Source organism: Struthio camelus, chromosome 2 (genome assembly GCF_040807025.1).
Source record: "Struthio camelus isolate bStrCam1 chromosome 2, bStrCam1.hap1, whole genome shotgun sequence".
NCBI classification, from domain to species: Eukaryota; Metazoa; Chordata; class Aves; order Struthioniformes; family Struthionidae; genus Struthio; species Struthio camelus.
The window spans coordinates 60,751,018-60,774,672 of NC_090943.1; the positions used below are offsets into that span (position 1 = coordinate 60,751,018).

Consider the following 23,655-nt stretch of genomic DNA (forward strand, 5'->3'; position numbering starts at 1 on the left):
ATAACAACCTGCATCTCTCAACACATAAGGACATCTCTACAAGTCACTTAATTTCAGTACAATCCTTTCAGGTGACATATACAAACTAATCAGACTAATGCATCTGTAGACTGCCCTGTATGACGGATTGTCTGGAGAGGTACTATCTTAAAATTTGCATGAAACATGGTGGCTGGTTTGTATGGAGGTCAAACAGAAGAGTTGCAAGGGGATTTGATCTAAAAACTTTGTTTGCCTCTTTCTGTAGTTCATAAGTACAAAAGACTGAAGTTCCAAAGACAGGCACACACATATATTGGGTATGCCTGACCAAGGGGAGAAATATTCAGTCTACATTGTAAGAAAACGTGGCTAGCCTAAACACCCAGCCAATTTGCACGTAACGACAACTGCACAGAAATATTCAGGTGAGAATGTGTGCCCTGCAAACTAAGCAAATGAAGAACAACTGTGTCCAGCTTATGAAGATCCAGGAAGGTCTTTCAAAGTTAAGATCTGAACAACATCCAGCTCAGACTAATTAGGTCTAGTGGACTCAGTAAACAGAGACAAGTTTTTTTTTTTTTTTAAAGATTTTCTTAAATTAGAAATGAAAAGCAAAGAGAGCAGAAGGGCTTGGACTTTCAGTATTCTAAATCCATGTGTCTTTGTTTCACTGTGGCAGTGACTTATCTGGATTAGTAAATTTAGCTAAGGGAAAAATGGACTTTTCTGATATCAGTAAATTAAGCTGAATTGCCACAAATAGCGTTCCAGGATTTTTTTTCCCAAAAATCTGATACAACTCTTGGTTATTTCTAAATAATATATTGAGGTGACACTTGAAAGCTAAAATTTATAGAGTAAAAGCATATGTCCTAAATTTTTACCTCTCTCTCTCTCTATATATAGATCTGAATCATAGGTAAAATCTCAGGCATTTTTTTAAAATATAAATCTAACACCATTAAAGTGTATACATTTTTTAAATTAGTTGATCTACATTTTCAGGAATGCTGGTATGTGCATTAAAAACAACAACACTGTGGGCTTTTCACAGAAGACAGAACCTTAATACCTACAGAGTTTATCAGATTTTAGGGAAAAAAATCCTGGAACGCTATTTGTGCCAATAATCAACTTAATTTTCCAGTATTAAAAAAAGGAGTGTTAGCATCAACACTCAAATTCAGCCCATTTTCATTCTACATTATTTAACAAGGTTTAATTTATCAATTGTCAAATTAACCAATAAAGTCATTAAAATGAAATATACACACACTGTAAAACAGAGGCAAATCGTATCAGGTCATACTAAGTTGACTTTTAAAAACATGCAGAAGTAAACCAACCCAATGATTGTAAAAAACTTTTGCTTCTAGAGAGAGAATATTTATTAGTGTAGATTAAAGGGGTAAAAAAAACCCCACTGTGTTGTTTAACGATTAGAATTGCAACTGGTGAACAGGATGCCTAGATTCTGTTCTTTAGGCTCAAGCTGGCATTATTAGCAAGGTCGCAGAAGCATCTAAACTGATGATCCAAAAAACAAAAACCAAGAATTATCTTCTAAAAGAAAGGTTCTTTCTCAGTAGGTGTTAGTGATCAACTTAGCCCTTAAAGACCACGAAACACATATATTTATACACATACACACGCACAAAAGCCTATCTGTTTAGGCATGCATTTATTCAGATGATTAATTTTATATATCTTTTTATTCTGCTAGGAAATGGTGAACGATGCTTCTCATTTACCACATGATTAGTTTTTTATTTGTGTATTTTTTTTTAATCAAGCTGATTTCGGATGGAAATTGGAATCAAACAAAAATGCACACAACCACAACTTCACATTTTTAAACGCGCAGAGATTGTCATTAGAATGTAGGACTGGAAGGATCCTCCTGCCTCATCAAATTCGATCCTGTGCTGCCACAGGGAACATGTCGTATAATCCTGCTCATAACCTTCCTAGCCTCCTTTTTAAAACCACTCAGTTCCTCAACTACAACCTCACGAAAGGCTCATTCCTCCAATGGATAACAGCACACTCCTAATTTGCAGCCTGGATTTAAGTCAATTCATTTAAGTCAATATTATTCTCTTTTCCAACCCTAGTGTTTAGCCTCTTTAAATATTTGTCTTAAACTTGTCTTAAAAGAGCCAAGCTCTTTTAGCCTTTTCTCCTGAAACAGGCTGCTGAGCCTTTTGTTCATTCCAGTAAGCATTTTTTCCAAGCTTCCTCCAGCTTCAGATTCACCTTTCTTGGAAATGGGTTACCCAAGTTATGTGCAGTATTCCAGAGGCGGCATTAAAACCTTCTACAATGGCACTAATGCTCTCCTATTGCTGGCTGTGAACTCTTGCTTGATCATGGGATCATCTTTGCTCTTTTTGCTGCCATATCCTGAAGGAAGTACACACATCTCAAGTGTCATAAACGCTATGTCTTCTCCCGCACATGCAACCTCAAGCCTGAGCTGTGGGATTTGAGAAGAGAGTCTCCTGACCCTGTTTCTAGGTCCAAACTCGGATGCTGACAGAAGGGTGTTTCAGGCAGATGACGACAAGCGTGGGTCTTGTCATTCAGTGTACAGTTGTCATCTTCTGATGAGAACAGTTGGGCTAAGCAATATTCATTTCCACATGTTCCTTCCCATTAGCCAGTCTGCTTTTCCTCAACTTTTACTCTGTCCTCCTTACCGAAACCTAGGACAAGTACCGTTCTGGCATGGAGCGTAGTTAGAGGATGATCTTTAATAACCATGCTGTCCTCACGGCTCGGTTTCCCCATTTCATCTTTTTGAATTCTCTGGGTAACTAAAATAGCCATCACTGCAGTTAGAGACTAACTCACTTTGACTTTTTGACCTTTGAAACAGCATTTTTGTTGATTGACTCCTCTTTCTTTGCCCTCTCCTCCTCCTTTTGTACACTTCACACTTACTCTTCGTTCCCCTTCTGAACTCCCATGGTTGTATTTGTAGTCCTTCTTGATGATCTTTCATCTTTCATTTAGCAACAAGTTCCAGGCAGAAGTTCTTTAAGATAAAAGGTATAGAAATCTGTCTCCTCTTTGTTTAGTGCATAAACTCCTGTACAGATGGCCTTCTGTTCTGAATCTCTCAAGGCTTTTTTCTTTTGAAATAAAATTATATAAGATAAAAATAAAGACAAAAAAATACAGACCTCGCAGACTTTCTGTTCACCTCCATAGTTCACAAGTCAACTTCTGATCATTTCACCCAAGGCAATTTTTGATGCTCATATCTACCAGAAGAGGTTTTACTGTCTACCAAAACTAAACTGAAAATATCACTACTTCTTGTTCGTTCATTGACTGTATGCTGAAAACGTATTTTCCATCCATTATTTGGATATATCTGGGTTCACTTTTTTCCCCTTCACCCCTCAATATTTGGACCCAAATCAGTTGTTTTTGCATTTTCATAGTCTCATCATAAACATGCAATGTTATTTCCATTAATCTTTAGTTTTTTCCCTGTCCTTCCTGATCAATGCATGCGTTGTAATATTTCTACTCCATCTTTGCCTACTACTTCACCATGTTTCTGTTAAACATATAAAGTCTATTTGCGTGCCAAAGACAATCATTTCAGTTCTTCTGCTGCGCTGCCAAGGTTCTTGTATATTAGTGAACAAATTACGTCAGATACTTCTTTCTGACCTTTCCAGTTTTCTAGCTGGGTTGTGTATAATGTCCAGCTACAGCTCCCATCCTTATTAAACTGTACTTCTTCCCTCTATTTCATGCTCTAACCCCCAGTTGTGTCTTTATCCTTTACTAAATAAAGCACTCCTATATGCTATGGAGACATAAATAAGTTTATCCAACCACATCTTGCATTTAAAAATGAATTGATTTACGTGGTTGAATTCAGTAGCTAGAGACAATATTGATTGTTTCTCATCACCAAATCCTTCCATGCTTTATGAATAGTAGTTCTCATCATCTCATACCTCATTTTTATTTGTACATTGAAAGAAAAAATAAACCTTTCTACTTTTTTCAAACCTAAGCCCTGAACTGAAGTCAAATGACTACAATAAAATAATAATAAAAAAACCTCTCACTCTACTGTAGAGACCCCTATCAAAAGCTTCTTTAGCTTCAGAAAACTCTAGCTCCAAGTGCTCAGCTAGTAATGCGGCCAGCTCTGTTGACTTACTTTAAACTTTTGGCAGTTCATACTTGAAAAAACTCCTTTATTTAGTTTAAATGATTTTAACTGAGGTATTAACAAAGTATCACAATTCTCATTTTAATTAGGTTTATTTTTCAAAAGATAAGTATAAATTGAGTGAAATACAAATCCTGTGTTTGAATCTTCCAATTTTTTTTTTTTTTTCAATTTTGTGCTAGTAATATAAAAGGTAGCTGTTTAACACTTACTAACTGCTGAAAGGTAGGCAGAATACACTAGATACTTCTAAACTGAATACTCACAGAAGCAGATAACGAGTAGACTTCAGTAACTATGTTATCTGGCAACACAGAGACTGGAAGGGACCTCCTGTGTCATCACACTTGTTGCCTGAAATCCTAGGTAAATACATCCTACACACCTTTTTAAGTGAATCATCAGAACCAAAGATCTGTTCCCTGCACTCAGGAACATAATTTGGGATTGCAATTACTGTGATTACATAGCTTAGTCACTAATATCACTTCCAAGAGGGGTAGCCATTTAACAGGTATCTATGTGTATTATTCCACGACTGCACAACTGATTATTGCATGTATGGATTTAGTTAATACATTTTTGAAGGTGTGATTTAAAGGCCTGGATCTCCTGTAATGTTTTAATTACAGCTGGACCCAACTGTGATGCTCTTATTTTGTTCATAACTCAGACAAAACTCCCAGCAAGAAAGGCTTACCAAGTTTAGATTGGTAAATCATTTGGAAGTAGGGAGAATAGGGAGAGTGGGATGGTTTGCTGGGGGAAGAAATAAATGATCTATTCACAGAAAACAGGTTAGGAAGTCACTGTCCCTTACTTTCAAAGGAGTTGTTGCACAGAAGGAAATGTAAGTTTAAGTAAACAAGAGACAGCGTTGGAAGATGCTTTGGGAAAAGACTATTCCTATTTAAGAAATCTTTCGGTATTTATGAAACCAAATCAGATTTACTCTAACTCTTTAAAACATCTTGAGTTCTTCCCCCAAAATACTCCTCCACATAAGCAATAAATAAAGTCTTCCAAGGATCCTTAAACTTTGCATATTATCTAAATAACCATTCATTTTCTGTTGGTCTCTTTCCTGTTCTACCATTTTACCTCTGTCATAGAGAATTCTAAGCTCAGAGAACTCAACAGTATGTATAAGTTGTCAGCCTCCCTACCTATATTTTTCACACTTTATACAATCACATTCTGAAGAACTTGTCAAAAATAAATATTAAATGCAGTTAGTCCTTTTCCTATATCACTTCATTTTTTTTTACCTATGCACCCACTTGCACTTAAGGGCTGCAAAGCACTTAGGGGTAGCATTTACAAAAAAAAAAATATTACACAGAGCTGTCCTGTATTTTGTACAGGAAACCATAATCACAGGAGAATCATCTACTTCAATTCTAAGCACTTGGTAATCTCTGTACCCTCTGGTAAAATGTTCCAATTGAAAATGCTGACAGCCTCACTGCTGTCATTTTCTTAAAGACGTTGAAAAGTTTGCAAATTCATAGGTTACTTCTGTTTAATAACTCCCAGAGACAAATTGTACTATTATTATGGTTTTTGGGCCTCTGCCAGGACCCAGCACGAGCAACCTCCTGAAATAACAAAACTCCCTTTGACTTGAAAAGGGACAGCACTTCCCAACAGGAAGCAGGTGCCTTCTGCAGACCTGCTGCATGCTATTAGGCACTCCTTGGGCTTTCTTTGAAAGCCTGGCGCCAAGGACTACAATCAAAGCTTTATTCACAGGCACCAGTCAACTGGCACAAACCAGTTATTTCTGACTGAAAAGTGCTCAAAAAGACTTTTCAGTGAAGCAGCAAAAAGCTTCTTTTACATTTAAGGTACAGTTCTGATTACCTCATTAAGGCACTGCTTGGAACCTCTGAAGGTTTCCAAAGCCATTCGCAGGAACTCCTCTCAGAGCTGGTAGCATGATCTTCTACAGAAAGGCAGCAAAAGAAAAAGAAATTGAGTCTGGCCATAGTCAGCTGTTTCCATTGCTGACAGGACATCCGTTCAGACCACAAGAAACTCCACAGAAACAGTAAAGTTTGAGGGGAGGGCTGTCTCCCATGGCTGAACTCAGACTGTAGGAAGGGACCTGTGGCAGCTGCTCACTACCTATGAGGCCTGGCTGCAGATCGCAAGCGGGGCGGTATACTGAAGGCAACACACAACGACCACAGCGTGTAGCGCCAAAGTAGGTTGCTAAAGGAAGGATATCTGCTAGAATTCTTAACTATCCGGGATGGGGAGGCGCTGGCTTGTCCAAAGATGCAGTAAATCAGAAAAAACTCCACTGCGCTGCTCTCCTTTCCAAGGTCAAGCCGGACATATTTTATTGGTGGAGCATTTGCAAGCAGTTTATGCTGGTGGAGCATAATACGCAAGCTGGTTCTGTTGTTGACAAAAAAGTCCCTCCCAAAACCCTGCCTCTAAGTCCAAATTACACTCACTCAAGGCCCAATGGGAGCACAGCTCAGTTTTGGAACAGCAGGGGGACTTTTAACATGGATTAGTACTTGTTGTTTCAACCCTTCCCCCCCCCCACCCTCCCTCCTATTTAAAAAAAATGGGAGAGAAAAAAGGGAGTTGAACTGGGAGATTTCGTTTCTTCCCAGCACATGGACCACTTCCAGCCTGGGATCAGCTCAGGATACTATTCTCTAAAATCACAGCTCTTAGAAATATCAATACTTCTTTTGAGCCAATCAGATTCATAACAATTGAGGTACACCGCCTTATCAGGGAAAAGATTTTTTTTGAATCTCTCTAAAGATCTTCCCACATATCTAGCTGTGTAAGCAACTGCCAATGCCAGATTGGAAATGTATCTCTGCAGGTACATTAAGTCTTGATGAGTGCATTTATTTGCTCTGAAAACCTGTGATAAAAATAGGAAACAGAGCACATTCTGATGCCTGAGAAGAAGTCTCTACTGTCGTCCCTGTTACAATGGAGTCCCATCTCCTTCCTTTCCAGAAATACATAATACAGTCCTAATAGATACATCTATAGTTGATTTAGGACAGAGATCAGCTATGGTCCCATCTGTGAGCACTACTCTCCCTTAGAATGGTCTAGGCAAAAGCTGACCATTAACCTCTCGGAAGTATTTCTGAGGCAGAATCAAGTAAGTGTCAGTGGATGCAACGAAAGGGGATACTACCACAAAGCCTATTAAAAGTCATTATTCCTCCCCTTTGCCAAAAGCAAATTACTTAGTACAAATCCAGTGCAGGAAGTACAGGAGTCACAACTGAGGCTGTTAAGATTAAGGAATCCAGTTTGATTATTACTCTATGGCAAACCCTGAAATGCCGCTATAGGCAGGTCTCCAACTGTGACTTCCTCCTACAAAGACCGTTTTAATAGCAATTAAAATTACTGTAGTACAGTGGCTTCTTTGTTTTTTCAATGTGTTTTGTAGCGCCAGATATTGAACAAAAGGAGTAGATGGCTTTACATAGCAGTACCTGTATACCAGTAAGTCAAAAGATTCCAGCTTTTAAATGCCAGAAATCAATGGAGCCCCAGCTCGACAATAAGCAATTCCTATTCTGTTCTCTAAAGGTGTACTCCTGCTGCTGAGTTTAAGCAGAGGAAGGCCTTTTCAGTTCTCAAAAGAGTACAACTTCTGCAGGCTACATTTTTATCAATTAAACAAAATCCGGGACTAGTAGCCAGCAATTTATACTAAATTGCTTGGTTTTTTGTTTTTTGTTTTTTTTTTTTTTTAAACAGAAGGACTATTATCAATTAAATGCAAAGTAAATACCTGCTAAATAAGTTCTTCCAATTGGATTAACAGTTGTTTAGCACATTATATATTATAACAGCAGTTTCTGCAGAATTTAGACAAAATAACCTTAAAAACTGTAAATTTATTGCCAACTTCAGTTGCTGTTAGTTACGCTTTAAGCTTCTTGCAAGATTTGGCCTAAAACATTTTCTATTCTTCACCTGACAGAACTCCCCTCCAACCTTGGTAAAGGAAGGAATAAGCATCAGTTCCTCTAATTTAACTTTTATTCAAACAAAAACATTTGAAAACAGTAAAAAAAGAAAACCTGCACTCCCTCCTAAGAAACCAAAAATCTGATTTAGATTGGAAAACTATGGTTTGCATGCATGTGTGTTTATCTTATCACTTCTTCACGGCTGCAAAAAATGACAGCAGAACTAATTTATTTCTGATGCGACAGGGAAATTTTTCTATTTCTACTCAATTCTCTTCCCTATCCTCTGCTGATGTTACTTTTATTTTTCTCTTAAAACGTGTATCTTTTCCTAACTTTTTAAAGAGTCTCTGCCTTCTTCTCAGTTTGTATTCATTTTCTCTCTTCTGATCTACTTCATTTTTCCCTCTCGTAATACATTCATCATACAGAGGACTGTCTCCAATTCTAATTATACCTCCAAATAGATTTAAGAAACTTATCTTTTTGTTTTTAAATAATCAAAGACCATGACAGATTCTTCAAATGAACCAGAACACAAACAAATTCACCCTTGTTCTGAGGCTCATCCAGTTTCAGCTGAGCTTCCTGCATAGTCACCTTATCAGTTCTTGATCCAGGCCCTCTTTGCCAGGTGCTACTAAGCACATTCAAGGACTACAGAGCAATTCAAATGGAAAACCAGAGCTTCAACTGCTTAGTGTTGGCAGTGAAAACGGCAAGTGAAACGGCCTGAAAGTCAGGAAATACAGGACAGATAGATAAAAGGAAGAAGGGACCAAAAAGATAAGTATGAGAAATATTCCAATTTGCAGAACTTTCCCTACTTGGATATCTTTAAAGCTGTTAGAACTTCAGTTCTTTCAGTTATTCCCCTCTTCCCCACCCAGTGATATTTTTCTGTCACTAATAGTTTGCTTTCAAAAATTACATCTCAAGTAAAATTTCCACTTGATCTATGCGAATGCAACTTTCATCATCTTGCACTATTTCTGGGTCAGCTATAAAAACCCCAAACCTTGTATTTTGCATGGTTTTCACCAAACTAAAAATCATTATGGAAAAAACAGATGTGCTCCAGAAACCGCACTTCAAATCTCCATCAGTCAGTCAAATTTCCAAAGACTCCATCTCTGTCTCTGTGCACATCAAAACTTCAAATAGCCTTAAACTTTCATAGTTCCATTTCATAGTTTCATTTTCGCTTTCTTTTTCATTTGGTGGCTTGTACACCACATGCTTATCTGCATGAATACAGACCAAATTTAATTTCATTGCATCTAGATTATCATCCTTGGGGTGTTTTGAAATTGTATTGCTCCAAGTGAAGTGCAAGCCCTTTGAGGGAAACGTTATGGAACACAATGCCGTTGTAGCTCTGGATTATGTATCCCAATCCGTTGTGCCTTTTTAAGCTCATAGCTGTGTCAAAGATAAGGAAGCAATAGTGGCCCTGGTAAATCTGTCTATGGACTTCTGCTGCTTCTACAGATGCTGGAGAAATAATGCTTCTTAGTAGTCCATGCGTGCCCCTTTCAAAACAGGATAAAGCACTTGCCAAAATGCTCACTCCGGATCCCTGAAAGCATGTCTGAAGCATTTTTTCTCCTCCTCCTCTCCAACCTACCACCAAGACTTCCTACTTTGAAATGAGCAAAAGACTTCATGTTTTCACTCCTCCTTTTCTGCTTCTGAAACAAGAGCTGTCTGTTCTTTGGAAAGATGCACAATACACACAACATTTGCAGAGGCTGCAAAGTTTCTTCTTAGAATATTTTAAAAACTCTAGTACCAGGATTTGAGGTATTTTTTTCTTGGTTAATGATCATGGGGTATGTGCTTTGTGTTGCTGTTCTTAGGCAAAGTTGTGTTTGTGCTAGCTGCCGTGCCTCCCCACTACAGAATCACATTTACAAATCCCACAGCTCTAATTAGCAGCCCATACCCACCGGTTAAGGAGATATGGGCACCGAGCTTTGCAATCCAGAAATAGTTTTCTCTGAAATTTTCTAAAAAGAGGGAACAGACGTATTAAATCCCATTTAAGTCTAAAAATACCTATCATTTCAGTCTTCAAACTCAAATGACTAGTACCATATTAAAGCTGTCCCTTTTGGCTGAAGAGGCTTCATCACGCACACTCTTACCAATCACATAAACTCTGTTCGGCTTCTTTCTTCCGATTAAGCTGCCGGTGTTTTAAACACCTTTTTTGTTCCTTGCACTGGAAGTGAATTTAATTCAACATATTTCTGTTTTTCAAACTTTTCTGGTTTTTTTTTTCCATCACAGACTGACAGACTTAAGAGTAATGACTTCTTTCAGAGAAAGCAGATTATCACCAGATTATTAACTTTCAAAAACTCTTGGAAGTAATTCAAGTGTCTAATACAACATAGATTCTACCCTTTCCCCTCCCCAGGCCATAACCAGGTAGAAATAAATCTTATACCGCAACATAATATTGAACTGAAATTGGATGCAAGACTAAAATACCACCAGCATAATTTCTGATATATGGTGCACTGTTTTCTTGCATATTCTACTATCAGGAAGTTGAGCTTCAGCTAGGGGCTTGTGAGAACAAAAGAAACAATTCGTAACTGCAAACAGTCATTTAGCTACTAAGCAAAACAAAGACAAATCACCTCTGGTAAAAGTTTAATCTACTAATTTCTATATCCTGTGTCCCACAGCTACATAACAAGCACCAAAATACTGCAAAGGAAAACAGAGTAGCTTCCCCCCTCCTCGAGAATGAGAATTTGTTTCAGTTATATTCTCAATCACATTCAATAATTTAGGGCCTGAGTTAGGTCCTACTACAGTACACAGGGACTCTCAGTGTCCTTAAAATGAAAACCTAAATATCCCATGGATCTAAAAATCTCAAGGATATTACATTGATCTTACAACACTAGTAGGATTTAGCTCTGTTCCTTCAGGTTCAAAAGGATTCATGCACAACACCAGGAAATAACACGAACACTACACATCATTTAAAAAGAAATAAGGCTGTATCAGTGAATTTGTGTTTCTTTAATAAATCTCATCTGCATTTAAACAGATGTGTTATTTTCTGTAAACTGCTACTTTTGGTGAAAGTGTAAAGGGTGAAATTTGAGAACTGGACAGAGGTTTTGTTTTCTACCAGCACATAAAAACAGTATTGTGCAAGTCCAGAGTGCTGAAAGCCTTTGCTTTGTGGGGGATTCTGTTCCACACGACTTCCTGGTCATTATACATATATTAACTCAGCAGAACAGAAAACACTGCTCAAGCTGAACAAAATTTCAGGCCAGAAGTTTAATGGAATATGCAACATACCTTTGCTTACCATACCAACGGAAACACTAAGTACAATCATACTATTGTAATCATAATGAGAGTAGAAGAGGTGGTTAAAGTATAGGCACCCACTGTTCATTATAATATAGAAATCTGGGACAACCAAATAAGACTATCACAAGTCAAGTTCGAAACCAAAACAAAATGCAAAAAACAAATTTTCTACACAGTCAACACAAACTGTGGGACGCATTGCCACACTTTCTTTTTGTGGATTCTTACCACCTACAGAGCTTGAAAAGTGCGTAGACAAGTTTGGGGAGGAAAAAGCTATTAGGCTACTAAACAGAAAGATACAGCCTCTGACTTGGGAAATCTTTAAGCCATATATTGCTGGAAGCTGGAAAAATGTATCAAAGAAGCATCACTGTGCACTTGTCCCATATATGCTTTCAAAGGCCTTTCGTACCGGTACTGTTGAGATAAGACAGTGGCTGAACGAACCTCTGGTCTGAGCTGTTTCTCATATTCACCTTTACGAAAGTGCCACCACGCACTGTAGCTCTCACAAATTTATGACATTTCTGGAACTTTGTGATATTAATTCCCTTTGACTTGAATAAGAAATTCACATAACCGAAACCACCCACACAACTTGCCTGGAAATGTAATCTTGACAAGATCTCTGAAATATTGTTCAAGAATGGAATCATTTAACGATAGCTCCTGTTGAGTAATTACATGACAAAGACATATAGAAAGCTTCTAGTCCAAAATCCTAAACTGCATAAACAGTTTGAACTATTAATAATAGGATCATTCCAGGCCCATAAATCATTTTATTTTGATGAACCTATATCTATATTAAGACAATAGGCTCCTCATATGAAAATATGTCAGAGGAAAAAAAATTATAATTTGGTTCTACAGGACCATTCATTTTTCAGTAAACTAGATATGTTTGGTTGTCTGAGGAGTTATTTGGCAACTCTTTTAGCAAGCTGACAGATGGGTAGCTAATTTCTTCTAAAGGCTACAAACTTTATAACTCTCTTCCAAGTATGCTGCCAAAGAGCCTTTGTCTGCAATTTGGCAAGTGTTGCCATGCAGACGACAGTCAGTCATGGGGCTATAACAGGAAGAACCTGTAATTTTCTCAGACATCAGGTGAGAATATTCTGCTGCCTTTCCCTGACCCACACGGTAACACAGAATAACTTTTGAGGGAGAACTCCAGAGAGTGCAAACTCTCTAAAGCAGGTTATTCAAATCATATTGGGGGGGGGAGGAGGGGGGAAGTGGGATATGATATGAGGTTTCTCAGCAAGCATGAGGACACGATGAGGAGGAATAATTGCAGTGAGCACGCATGCAGCGTGTGTACAGTTAAAGTGACTGGGGAAGATAGCAGGGTGCATCAAGAACTATTCCTCAGGACTGACCTCAGTGCCTCTCTAAGTTGGAGGAGGAAGGATGGAACATAGTTCAGCAGATTGTGTGCGCACATGCATGTGTGCATGTCTGAGCGTGTATGCGTGCACGACAAGTTCTTATTTTTGCTAGACCAGTTTGTTAGTCCGAACTCATGAGAGTAAAGCCAATGGGATCAGAGTATCGAGAGTGATCTTTCAGCATCTTAGAACTAGGGTACACAACCAGAGATCCCTGAAGTCAAGTCCAGGCGGCACTGGGCACCTTCAACATGTCAGGTATGCACAACGCTTTCTTATAGCTATGCCAGAGGTATCTTCAGCAGGACACACAAAATTAGGGATCACATGAAAGCTTAAGCTTTCAAATGTCAAATAGGTGCAGCCTTTTCAACAGCAAGAATAAACTGCTTCAGATCCAACTTTTACAGCTCCTTTTCAAATCTTAAAACCTCCAAGAAAGGAATCAGGCCCTAAAATGAACCATGTCTTTTTATAAAACTGTTCAGATTAATAAATACGCTTTAAATGAGTCACACTTCTTAGTTTTTAAAGTTTCATTCTGTGTTCAAATTTAGTTTCAGAGAGAATAAAAAATTTAGGGGGAAAAATATAAATTAAAATAGTCATTGAAAATATTTCAGATTTTTCTGAAATCAGATTCTGAAAAAAACTTCTGAAAAATTTTCAGATTCATCGGAATTTTTTAATATATTAGAATTTTAGTAACATGATTGAAGATCAATTAACATATTTATCTTACAGACTTATTAAAAATGTTGGCCTTATAGCAGGTAGGGAATATGACACTAAAAACTTGCAGTTCAGCAAGAAAGTATAAAAGCTAGAGGGATGTACAAGCAAAACTACAGTGCTACAAATACATTTTGTAAACCTAATGGTAGATACATTATCACAGAACAAAACGGTAATAGCTACACTCCATCTATTAAGCATTTCTACAATCCTGATAACCATTAAACCCTGGAAATATAATAGGAATTTAAAAAAAAAAGTACTACAGATATAGAACTGCCTGTAAAAATAAACCATTCTATAAGGTTTAAGAAGATGAAAAGAATAGGAAAAACAATGGAGATGCAAATAAACAGACAGTAATTACAGGTCTGAAGCAATGCCTGCTGAAGTCAGTGGAAGCCTTTTAAAGCATGTGCAGCTTGCCTAGTGTAAAAGCCAAACTGGATTCTTACTAAATGTTATCATCTGGATTTCAAAGGGCACTGGATTCAACCTTCTGCTTCTAGGCGTAAGTATAGATTTATTATGATTTTAGATAACGTCTTTGGTCTCAAAAGCTTCAGAATCCGAGGGTCTTGTTTGAGCCGTAACAACACAAGCAGCTGTTTTATCTTCAAAGTAATGCTTAAAAAGATTTCAATAAAAGAAACATTCAGCTAAAGCAAGAGGCAGATGAGACTGCAGTGACAGCAATATCACCACAAGTCCTCTCTGCTTTGTGCAGTGTCATTTCCAATGCACTTCAGTCTATACACAGAAAAACTGTCAATGCATCTATTATGAACATGCATATTTAGCTATAGTCAAAGTACAAAGACTCTTCTCAATATGTCTTTTAGTGATGACAAAAGATACACAGAATAAAGAACATTAAATTGTTGTTCTCTGTCCTTTATTTACAGCATGCTGAGATTTAAAAAGGGAAATTTAAACATGAGATTCCATTTCTAGTTGTGGAGCAGCTTTATCCAGTTTTAATGACATTTAACTCTTTAAATAATGGGAGAAAGCACTTTTTTTTTTAATATAAGGAATAAATGACTATAAGTACCTACTTGGCCAGTCAATGATGCAAAATTAAGACGACAGAAACAGAAAAGTAAAGCTGAACAACCTATGATGCATGGTTACTTATTCTTTCCCCAAAGCATAACGCGCTAACCTCATCAATTAACACATCACATTCATAACAGTCTGTCACACTATCACTTTCTATGAAAAATGAAAACAGCAGTTTTGCCTTTAGATCTCTTCACTTAGGATGGCTTGCCACACCTAACAAAGATAAATGTGAAGCAAAGAAACCCGTTTTATGAACTTTATTTAAATGAGGTTCCCTGACACAGTGGTGATAATCCTCCTTAAGGGAAAATGGAAATAGCTGTCTTTAATCCTTGCTCAAATGAGAACATTGGCTTAAAGGTATCTCTTCCACCAAAACCCTTTGGCTTTGGGAAGCTGTATGTCGTATTTCCTGCAACGTCATATACGCGCTCCTACTTTCATCAGGTGAAATGAGGTATAAAATCTTCCCGAGCCTAGCAGTAACACCCTGCCATGAAGCTGGTGTGATGGAGGAATCAGGCCTGTAACTGTTTCCTGATGATGATACAACTGCTTACAGACAATTCTTTACAAAACTGTAATTAGTTCCATGCACTGACTTTAATACTCCCCTGTCTTACTCAGCATTGCACTATGCTGCCTTTGACATAACCACTTGTAAACAAACATATTTCATAACTTAATAATTAACATCCATAAGCTTTACTATGGAAAAAGTAACTCCTCTTAACCAGCGGGGTACTATCTTCCCATACTTAAAAGTAGCTATGGTGCACTAATCTCTGTCAATAAGGGCAGCTTAAAGAAAAAAAATTTGGTACTCTGTTACATACGTAAAACTTAACGGAACTATAAAGCTTGTTTATAAAAACCAAAGGGAAATATAAATTCAGTTTCACAAACATGAACAAAATTCCTTTAATTCTCGATATAAGCTGTTGCAGTTGAAATACTGAAGGACCCTTCAGCTCCTTCAGCATTACTTGCCCTTCATCTGACAGATGAACTTGCAACAATCAAATGAGACTTAAGTAACAGAAGTCTGTATGACTTTTTGCTGTTCATCATTCTTAGAGGTAGACAGGAGTGCAGAGGGCGAGCATCTTGCTGCTTGTTTCACTTTCCTCTATATTCACTCCGCACACATCCTACACAAACTGCTCCGAGTTCAATAGTTCCTCCATCTCTCTAAATTCATTTTGGTTGACCATAATGAATTACTTATACATCAGCTAAGGAATATCCCCAGTTCCTTAAAGGTCATAGTAAGGTTGTAACCAGACAGCAGAACTTTTGACTTACCCCAGATAGATGCCTTCAAAAAGCTTAACCTTTCCTTTGTGTAACATTCGGGAATAATTCACATTGGGTATGTGCGAAAAAAAATGGGAGCACCAAAAAGACAAAGAATCTATGTTGTGTGAATTTTGATGAAGCTAAAACTGTAGCTACAGTGCTAGTCATTACTAACCCCAGCCTGGCAGCAATTCAAGACAGGAGCATATGATCGGGAAAAATTCAAGATCGGTATATTATAAACAGGCAGGATAGTCTGGTGGAATGGAGATAGTAAAAAGAGAAAGGTGACTTGCCCTTAAATGTAAGGGGAAGTATTAGGAATGTCAATAGAATATTCTTGTTATTTAGCGATGAAAACCCAACTTCTTGAAGAAGCTCCCCTAGACACATATTTCAAGGGAAAAATAAGTATTCCGTTGTCATAAGGTAAACACGCTCAAGTTCAGAGAGGTCTGCTTAACTAAAGAAATGTTGATATTATTCCAGACAAAAGAAACTTAAAGGATATTGCACGATGAATGTGCATGTGCGTACAGGTAATTCTGTGTGCTAAGAACGACTCCGACTTTCCATTCTGGCAAGGGTGAATATTCAGAAGCAAGACTGGGGAAGGGGGAGGCTGCAGGAGCAAGGAGCGTGTCAGTGTTGAAGTAACTGACCGTGAATATCGAAAACTAGCATGAGAAAGTGCTGTTTAGCACGGGGGAAGACTGATCAGCACAGATCAGTTAACGCCGGGAATTTCTGTGGATTCTCATCCAGCTGCTCACTGAAAACTGCCACGTTGCATCAGTGTAAACTTTGCAACAGCAGTTCCTTCATTTTCCCATTCATAATAATTAACAATTGGTAAAAGAGAAGGCGTGAAACAACACATTAATATTTCCTAGTAACACCAGCTTACCCCATCTCTGATTCTAGGCCCAAGAACCTAAAGAAAGGTGAATGTTAAACACATCGGTGTTTTCTTTTTGCCTTAAAAACTAAAGAACACATGAAATCAAAGCACTGTTTAATACAGACTGGAGACTACTACTGGTGTGGACAGTTTGATACAAACAAGCCTCTAAAATGCCTGCAAGTTAGGGAGTGCTTCAGTGAGGAAGGATAGAATAGGAGAAACAACCTTAATTCTGTACTTCCCTCAAGTGAGTGGAGTTACGCAGATTTACTCCACCTGAAGTTCTCTCTGCCTATTTTGGGTCATCAACACACACATTTCCAGGTCCCAGTGACTTTGGAAGTTGCCTGGACTATAGCTGGTGCTTTTACTGGACAAGATATTTTAAAAGAAAACAAACGCATATGTCTCTTCAGATTCTGTTTTTTCCTACACTTTTGCTTAAGATCTCCTTAAATATCTACCTGTAATTACCCTTCTAATTTCCTGATTACAGAAGCTCAATTTAAAAACAAAAAAAAAAAAAAAAAGAATTTTCCTTCCATATACACCCAAACTTGAAATCCTACAGTCAGGCTGCTTCTTCCTCTGTCGTGCATGACGAACCCAAGGAAGGGTTCTGCAAGCTAGATTATGCCCTCTTGTATCTTTACAATCCCAATGAAATACTGCTTCCTTTACTATCACATCAGCACAGCACTTGCATGGGTGCATAAACTCTTTATGGAGTAGAACAGTTCACCAGGCCTTTGCAAAGAGGATGTAAAGCACACCTCAACAGTCAGCTACAACGGAGCTGACAAAAGGGATGCTACAGGCAGAAAAGTAATCCCTGTGAAAAAGCATAAAACCAGTTTACCTTAACCCTTCTGACATCGTACTATTTTCTTCCCCCTTTCTCTTATCACTTTCACCCCCTCTCCCACTCTGTTAGCAATCCTTAACATGCAGTCTTTGCTATGCAGATTTCGCATACTCTCTAACAGGCAGTTTATACAAGCATTAGTATCAATGGCCCTGCCAAATATAGCAGTGCACTTTGCAGTTCACCATTTACTCACAGATGATGAGTTTTCAGTCTTTAATGAACAGCAATAATCCAAAGCTTTTATTTTATTTTCATTTCCCAAACTATAACCTGAAGATACACATGCATTTTTCTTGAGCTCTTCTCCCAAGATGGACAGCCCCCACATACTTCTTCCTTCTAACGAACAAGGCAGAATACAGAAAAAATACATAGTGCTCAGAGAGGCACTGAAATTCAGGCACTGTTCCTCCTAAATTCAGAATTGTGTTCTACCTCCCTTCCTCCATTAAAAGTGCTGAGCTCAGCACCTTTTCTTTCACAACTGCCAAGAAGAAATCCATCCATCACCCAGCACGTACCCTTGTCTCCGTGATGGATTTATTTCCTCTGTGTGGGATGGGGGCAGCAACAGCACGCACGCACACTCCTACAGCCTTCTCCCCACAGCTTGAACTCCTTTGTTCTAGCCATTTGATCCCAAGGCTATCTGGAAAGATTTTAAAGTTAGCCTGGGATCACATTCGAAATGCGTGAGAACTGGCACATTTCAGCCTCACATACAGAATCAGCAGTAGACATATCACAGATCCACTAGCTCACGAGGATCAAATACTTACTGCTCTTGTAAACGTAGCCTGCTGCAAATTTAAGTTGGGACACCGAAGTAAACTCTGAATTTAGAGAAATCTGCTTTCTAAGACTTGAGGGACTGCACTCAGCACAAAAGCCTATTCAGGTATGCTGCCCAAGTGTTACATGCAGAACAGTAAGTTAAAGACAGAACTTGTAAACTCACGTTTCTTAGGTTGTAGGCCTAATTGTTGACTAGACTCCTAACACGTTTACATTTACAGTGCTCATTGGAAATGTGTTAGCTATATTAGGGATAAATTAATGTATGCAGGGATTTGTCCAAAAATCCATTAAGGAGGACACTCCATTAATCAAGCACAGAAGTGGTCAGGGCACAATTCAATGCTTCAGTGTGCAACCAAAGAGATAGATGTCTCCATGTACAGCCTCTTGCTAACAGATAAAGTCATATGACACAAAAATCACATTTAAAGAAGCTCTCTGTAGAATGTTTGTGGGTGCCAGCCATGCACTGATCAGGCAGGTGAGGTTAATCTTCACAGGTTTATATCTCACTGAACAACACCAGCATTTTTCAATGACAGATTTTTCAGAAAGTTTTAATCATAAGTTTCTAGATGGTATAATCTCTGTAACATATGTTGTATTTCTAGAGGAGGCGCTACGAAACTACATCCTACATAAGATCTAGGAGCAATGCAACGCCTGTGTTTCCTTTAAGCATTAGAGCAGAGCAACTTAAAGCAGAGCCTCCGAGTTTGCAAGGTGATTCACACCTGAAGCCTCAAAGAAACCAACCAGAGCTAAAAACAGTCAATAACCAACAGGAGCACTAATGGGTTGGATCCTACAATGCTCTAACAAACAAAAATACATCAAGGAGATTTAATTTACCTTGGCCTTGTAGTATTCCTCGACTTCAGGCCTAATGGAATCAAAATCGCCGCTGATGTAATCAGGTAAGAAGCTGAAAGAAAAACAATGAGCAGTGAAATGAAAAATTCAACCATCTTAGTACATTTATTTTTAAGAGAACTGAAGGGTATAACTAGTCATCTCTCAAAGGAATGGGATATACCTAAAAATATGTTAAAAGATAGTTGATACATGGTAAGGTAGCAGAAAAAGTGTAAAATCATTAAATCTAGTACCCCCTCACCTTTTTTTTTTTTTTTTTTTTTAAATGAGTGACCTACACACTCCTTAGGTGTTCACAAATCTCCCCAAATCAGTAAAACAAGACTTGTATCTGCATGTTGAAAGAAAGAGAACTTGTCCTTCCAAATATCTTTCACATGTATTGTTTGGTCAGCAAAATATCTGAAAAGGCATCTCTGTGGGTTGTATATGTATCATTTGTCAGAAAGTGATGAAAACAAGCATTTCTGGACAGCTGTTATACCTCTTTATTTATTTTTTAATCCATGAGCAAGTCAGATCAGTGCAACATCTCAGGTTGTAGCAGCAACTCCAGGTATCGACTTTGAAGTTATAGCCAAATACTACTAATGGCTTAGATGAGAGAGAAGGGCCATGTCAAAAGGTGCGCAATGTGGGTTTCTGTAGCAAAACCCAGATCTTCCTCAAAGAACCTAAGCTGGCCACCTCCAGTTTCAGAACTCAATAAGCTTTAAGAGCTTTCGTGGTGTGTCAAAACACTATAGTGAACCTGTTCAATTTAGCACCCAGGAATGTGTTGCTTTCTTTCTACCTCTACAAAGTTTCTGAAATTTACTAATCAAGTAAGTGTCACCTGAAAACCTATTCAGTGTAGTTCCTGTTCTCTTAATAATTTAGCGCAGTAAAATTCTGAGGAAAAGGACAGTGAGATTAGTCTGTTTTCCTACTGTGATATGCTCACATTTACTGTATGCAATGCTTGGGTTTTTTTCTTTCTTCTTCTTCTGTGCAAAAGAGAATACAGTATTAATATATTTGATGACTGATTCAATGAGATACCAATATTTGTTCAAAACTCATATTGTGGTTGTTACTGACACACTATCCCTTTCCTCTGTTTTTTTTTTGTTCATTAAAAGGACTCCTCCCCAAATAAGGAAGTTAAATGGGGGAGGGAGGGGGGAGGGCATTAAGCCGTATCCTGAATGCATGAAATGCCTATGAGCTAGTTTCAAATCCTAACTATCATTCACAAAATAATATTGCTGAAAATCACATAGAAATTGTAATGCAATGATGTTTATTTTATCTCGCTTTGCTTGTTGTGTTTTTTAATTGCAGAATGCCTTAAGTATTTAATCCATACACTCTTATCAACTTGGAATGAAACTTCAACGTGTTCAACACGTTAAGACAGGTGAAAGTGTTGTCACTGGTCAATAGGTAAGGCTGAACTGTATTCTAACATTAAAGCAGTGATTTCACCATTTTCTAACAAATGACCTATATAGCTCCTCTTCCCAAAGTTATCAAACTTACGATGGGCCTCAGAGATCATCAGCAAATTAGCTTACAGCTCCTGGAGTCAGAATGAATGGAAGCTGAGTTACAAGGAATGGAGCAAAGCATATTGGCACATATTTTCTTCCAGTTGGTCTTCAGAGAGTGATGTAGAGCCTGCGAACTCCACAAATCAGTAAAACGTTCAAAAAAATCTTGTGTTCTGGCTATGTTGAAAGATTTTCAAAGGCTTGAATGGTAAGTGGCCACAGTTTTCTTTAAAAATTGAAATCTTTCAGCAGAAGCTGATAAGTACAATTGCAAGTTAGTTCACAAGCAGCTATCGTATTTCAAATTCACTGCCCTCTACTATTATTATGGCTGTCATAAAAGGGTATGTTCTAAAAATAATCTCACTAAGAGTGATGCTACCACACCCTCACAGGGAAAAAGGTAGACCTTTCTGGCATCAGGTTTTATAAAGGACACAGAAAGCAACTAAAAGGAAGGCAAATATTTCAGTGCTTTGTTTTAGATGCCCAAGTCAGTGCCATTCAAAACCAGCAAAAGTAAAAGGAGAGTTGGATGCGCTCCTTCTCAAGAGACTGACCTCCTCAACGTACAGACAGAAATCTCATGTTTCAAAAATTTAAATTTAAAATAAAATCACTGCCCGTTAACCTTTTTACAAGTCTCCTAGTGAACTATTTACTGATTACAATAAGCCTAAAAAAAGCTAAGGACAATCTCTTTCCCATTGTTATTTTTCTTTCTTTTTTTTTTTTTTTCCTGATTTAGAGAAAGCCATTAAAACTAAACTCACTTTAGGCCTTATAATGATGCCCTAAGAGGTGTATGCTTACTCCACTGTTCTGTGCTGCAGCCAAGCTGGCTGAGCACCAAGACAGCAGCAGTCATGGAAAGCCAACTTGCTAACACACATATTAATTCTGATGAAAAAGCCAATGTCTTAAGGTAGTTTATCTTACTGAAATGCTGCACATAAATCCAAAACTATCTTTGTCATTTTCCTCTATAGTAAGTGCAAGCTGCAGTGTTTTTAAATAATCAAGCACACCTGCTCAATAAGTGCTTCAAGAGGTATAATTGTCTGGGGGCAGAATTAGCCAAAAATTTATCTTCTCTAAATCAAATGCTTCCGCACAGCTTTTGCTCTCCTCCCAGTTAAAAGCAATTCAATGCTAATAGCTAGCTGAACTTCTCTCTGAGTTCTTACAAGCAAAAGATTTGAGAAACAAGCAAGCACCTCTGCTGCGCTCCTGGAGTGCTCTGCAAGGATTCCTGGTTACACTGCCTCTACGGGTCTCCTCGGCCAGGAAGCAATACACCAAAATATTCTCTTTAAATAGCTCAGCTGTAACCACCTCAAAGCCAGACATGATTTCCAAAGAGTAAGCAATCCTGGCTGGGAAATTTTAACTTCCAAAAGGTCCAAGCCTCACCTTACCTAACATTGCCTTTTTCTAGAATAGGAGCTACAGCACTGCCAGTCCTTTCTTTTACTTCTCCCCCTTCCTTCCCCTTTCCCTTCTTCTAACACCAGAAACAAGGACAAGTCGAAAAGGCACGCTCGGCAAACTCAAAAAAGAACCATCATGAGCAAATCGCAACTTGCACTGCCTGCCTCCCAAACAACAGAAAACAATTCAGCTTTATCTTCACAAGCTGGCTGCTTTTTGTAGCTGATTATCTGAGCAAACCACTAAGAGCAAGCCAAATTTCAGCCCAAAGTCAAAAGCTGTGCATCTGATTCAGTCTTTTTGAGTTTTGTGGAACGAATTGCCTGATTCGAGTGAGCAGCGTTGAGTCAAAGTTCTTTTCTTCTCCTATTAACAAGGCTGAAGAGGAGCCATTGACACGTGCAGGGCTATTCTAAGACTGACTCACCTCTGAGAAGATGCACTAGCTGAAAAATTAAAAAGGGGAAATACTTGAGATATATATGGAAAGAGTCCTTACTGAAGTAATTTAAGAATATATAGTAGGAAGTTGTTTTCATTTGTTTGCTTTTAGTATTGCTTTGTATTCATTCACTCCAGAGTACAGAAGAGTTCAGGAGAGCATGCCCCAGGGAATCAAGTGTATGATCTCACATTTTACACTATAAACAACACTGCTGTTCAAGGGAATGCACTGTCAAGCTCACTCCTGAGCGAGCAGAAGAAATTTTGGCAGAAAAGTGGAATAAGAAAGGTCCCTCTATTAAGTTAAAACAGTAGAACTTATTTAAAGTAAAGGGTGAAAATCTCACCTTGCTATATATTAGTCTAACCATGCTTTACTATCCTCTGACCCCAAATTCATGAGTGATTCTTATTCTATATCACAACTGCATTTAAAATGAGGTTTTTTTTCCTCCTCGAGTGGTGTAGCTGGGACGTACCCTTTAGTGGGGGAAGTTATCTTTCTGCCCATGATGGCAAAAAGTGCCTAATACCTTTTCAAAGTGCAATGTAAAGTTTCATTTCTAAGCAGTTAAGAGGATGCAGTCTACTGCATTTTAGAACCATGTTTTAATCAATCTTTATACCTGTTATTTATTGCTATGCATATAAGGATCACGATCAGCTCAACTAGCTTAATTCTCCTCTACTTTACACTGATATTTAGCAGGAGTGAATCAACTCCATAACCCTAACGGGACTGAAAGTATAAAATTGATGCAAGACCAGTGAAGTCTACTAAGCCTTTTCTAGAGCTCTCAGGAAGCATAACACCAG

The 23,655-nt window shown here is 38.1% G+C and overlaps 1 protein-coding gene across 17 annotated transcripts in view; it reads right to left on the reverse strand.

Moving 5' to 3' along the window:
* The window catches only part of TPK1 (thiamin pyrophosphokinase 1), a 305,490-nt gene that overhangs the window by 142,709 nt on the left and 139,126 nt on the right, over positions 1 to 23,655 (reverse strand). For all 17 annotated transcript variants that reach the window (XM_068936022.1, XM_068936033.1, XM_068936029.1 and 14 more), the window contains one exon: positions 19,409 to 19,481. In XM_068936022.1, coding sequence (XP_068792123.1) covers positions 19,409 to 19,481 — 73 coding nt within the window. The remainder of the gene's footprint in view (positions 1 to 19,408; positions 19,482 to 23,655) is intronic.